Raw genomic sequence first — 2,588 nt, 5'->3', positions numbered from 1 at the left:
ATTGTTATTACATAAATAAACAACAAACGTCAAGAACTCCCTCTGGAATCAACTTTACATTAGAAAATACCCACCCAAAAAAATAGTTTTACATTGTAAAACTGCAAAGTAAACTACACCTAAAGCTCAATGGAAAAATCTCGAATTGAATTTTTGTATATAAAATTTTATGCTGAACCATCTCAAATTGGATTTTAGCATATACTATTTTATATTGAACCAGGCTTTTTTTTAATCCTTGAGAGAAAACTAACCAATAAATCAATGTTAAATTAATTTATTAAGGATAAAAAACTTGAAATGCATACCTCTCAACAAATAATACACAATTTATTAAGGATCAAAAACTTGATTCCTACCTCTCAACAACTAATAACACAATATATCTTGCCGGGCTAACATTGATCTATGCTAGTTTATTTACAATTGTTATTTAAATATACACCTTGATTGTTATTCAAATATACAGCCCTGTTTAACAGGATCTATGTTAGTTTATTATTATTTAAATATGAAGTAAAATAACTAATTCATCCCTGATATGGCTGTGTAATTCATCATATTAAAATACCATCACATCATCCCCAGACTGGCTTAGAGTAGTTTATTGTTATTCAAATATGACAAGTAAAATAAATAATTAATCCCTGCCAAGATATGGTTCTATTCTTCATTTTATTAAAATACCATCACATTATCACCAGACAGGCCTAGATTACCTCCTTTCTCTACGTGCAATAGCAAAATAAGATCTGGGCCTAGAGCACCTCCCTTATCTATATGCAATAACAAATTTAATAAGGAATAATACATCTTGATTAAGACAATACAGGTTCCAATTACTTTTAAAAGAAGCAGCATAAAGAAACTACAATGGAGATAGTAAATGAATTATTGTCCATAATCTTCTCTTAATAGAAGAAGCATGCCAAAAGCCCTATCTAATATGTAATTTATGGAAATCTTTCAGCTGCTCTCTGCTTATGAGAGCATAACTACAGAGTTTGGTACAGTGAATACATATTATAGCATCCAGACCACTAACCATGCAATTTCAAAACAATATATTTAAATTTTATCAGAGCAGCGGTTACAATACCTGGATTTCACACAAATAAAAGGTCCTTTATATTTCACAAAGAACAACATTTTTTGCAGAATTGGATGCAATTGCCGTGTCCAACAACAACATGCACAGGGCATGGAAACCCTGAAGACCTGTTTGGGACCATCAGAAAAAACTGAATAATTTCCACATCTGAAACAAACCCAAGCACATGACATTTCTAATTTACAAGCACAAATCCCCTTTAAATGCTGCAATTATCTCAAAAATAATTCAGGACTTCATATTGCAACTACCACCCACCAGTTATTATAGAAAATACTTTTCCCAAAGTAATAAAGCATTAGCCGACTTACCAGAACCAACCAATGCACATAATTTTTTTGTTTTAAAGGGGGGGCTTCTTACCAGTAAGTTCGCATAAACCCTAAGCCCAAAAACCCCAGTGATTAACCACCGTGCAGCTTCACTTGAAGGACCCCGCGCTCATATTTCTGCACAAAATTCGAGCGTTCATCTCGTTGACGGTATCAATAAGCCCTCCTAAGTCCATAGTTCCACCGGAGGCCTCGTTCTCCTTGTCTTTCTTCTCCTGGGGTTTAGCCGCTCTACGCTTAAACTCAGTTGCCTTCTCGAAGAAATTCTCATAGATATACTCTGCCGTGTAGCCCTTCTCCTCATCATAGAGCATGATGTGACCGTGCCATTCCCAGACGCGGTAGCCGGGCTCTGGGTCCTCGTGGAACCCCACGCAAACTTGGTGCTCGCTAATGGTGACAGCCTGGCCGGAGTTCGCCTTCAGTTTATCAGTGTCCCCGCTGGATATAATCTGAACGATATTCTTCTCCAGCTTCGCCTCCTCTCTCTCCAATGGGCTCTTGCTCTCGTCCGCGATGATGCAATCATACGAGTTGGATAGGAAGGTATTGGTGTCCAGAAAAGGGCTGCGCATATTTAGCCGACTCATCATGGTGCTCACAACCAGGCTTTCGAAAGAGTTTTTGGTGGAATATTGGTTCGCCATTTTCCCTCCGATGGCTGATATCCACTCTCCAAGACTTCCTTCCGGTGGATATCAATATATAAATTGCAATGGCTAGGCATATGTGGGCTCTCAAGGAATTTAACAGCTTGGGGATTGGAGGAAACCAAAGGGAAAAGGGCAAAAGCAATAAATTTCCTTTGCCTTTATCGCCATCAGAGTATCAGTGTTTATCTTCATGCCTGACAGTTAAACCCCAAAATTAGCATCCTTCAAGTTCATATCCTCTGGCAGCATTTAACAGCTTGGGGATTGGAGGAAACCAAAGGGAAAAGGGCGAAAGCAATAAATTACCAGGAAGCGCAGGCATGGCGCAAGATGCCACGGGCTTGGGACTCTTCTTGACCTTGACGAGACACATACGGCAATTTCCGGCGATAGAGAGGCGGGAATGATAGCAGAAGCGAGGGATAGGCGCGAATGATAGCAAAAGCGAGGGATATCGACCCCCGCTAGGCACCGATAACAAAAATGCCGACC

At 39.0% G+C, this 2,588-nt stretch overlaps 1 protein-coding gene across 1 annotated transcript; it reads right to left on the bottom strand.

Moving 5' to 3' along the window:
* Positions 1–1,001: 1,001 nt before the first annotated feature.
* Positions 1,002–2,239, bottom strand: LOC149262941 (uncharacterized). Its single transcript, XM_089386815.1, has 2 exons — positions 1,475–2,239; positions 1,002–1,218 (listed from the first exon to the last, which is right to left on the bottom strand). The coding sequence occupies exon 1, from the start codon at positions 2,088–2,090 to the stop codon at positions 1,533–1,535; it is 558 nt and encodes a 185-aa protein (XP_089242941.1). The 5' UTR covers positions 2,091–2,239; the 3' UTR covers positions 1,002–1,218; positions 1,475–1,532.
* Between the last annotated feature and the right edge of the window lie 349 nt (positions 2,240–2,588).

This window comes from Pinus tabuliformis, chromosome 6, assembly GCF_031772625.1.
Source record: "Pinus tabuliformis cultivar Carrire ecotype Pingquan chromosome 6, CPIR1, whole genome shotgun sequence".
In the NCBI taxonomy this organism is placed as follows: Eukaryota; Viridiplantae; Streptophyta; class Pinopsida; order Pinales; family Pinaceae; genus Pinus; species Pinus tabuliformis.
This window is presented reverse-complemented; position numbering and strand designations above follow the sequence as displayed.

Coding starts and splice junctions, on each gene's coding strand:
- LOC149262941 (XM_089386815.1), bottom strand. CDS start 2,090: ATGGCGAACCAATATTCCACCAAAAACTCTTTCGAAAGCCTGGTTGTG.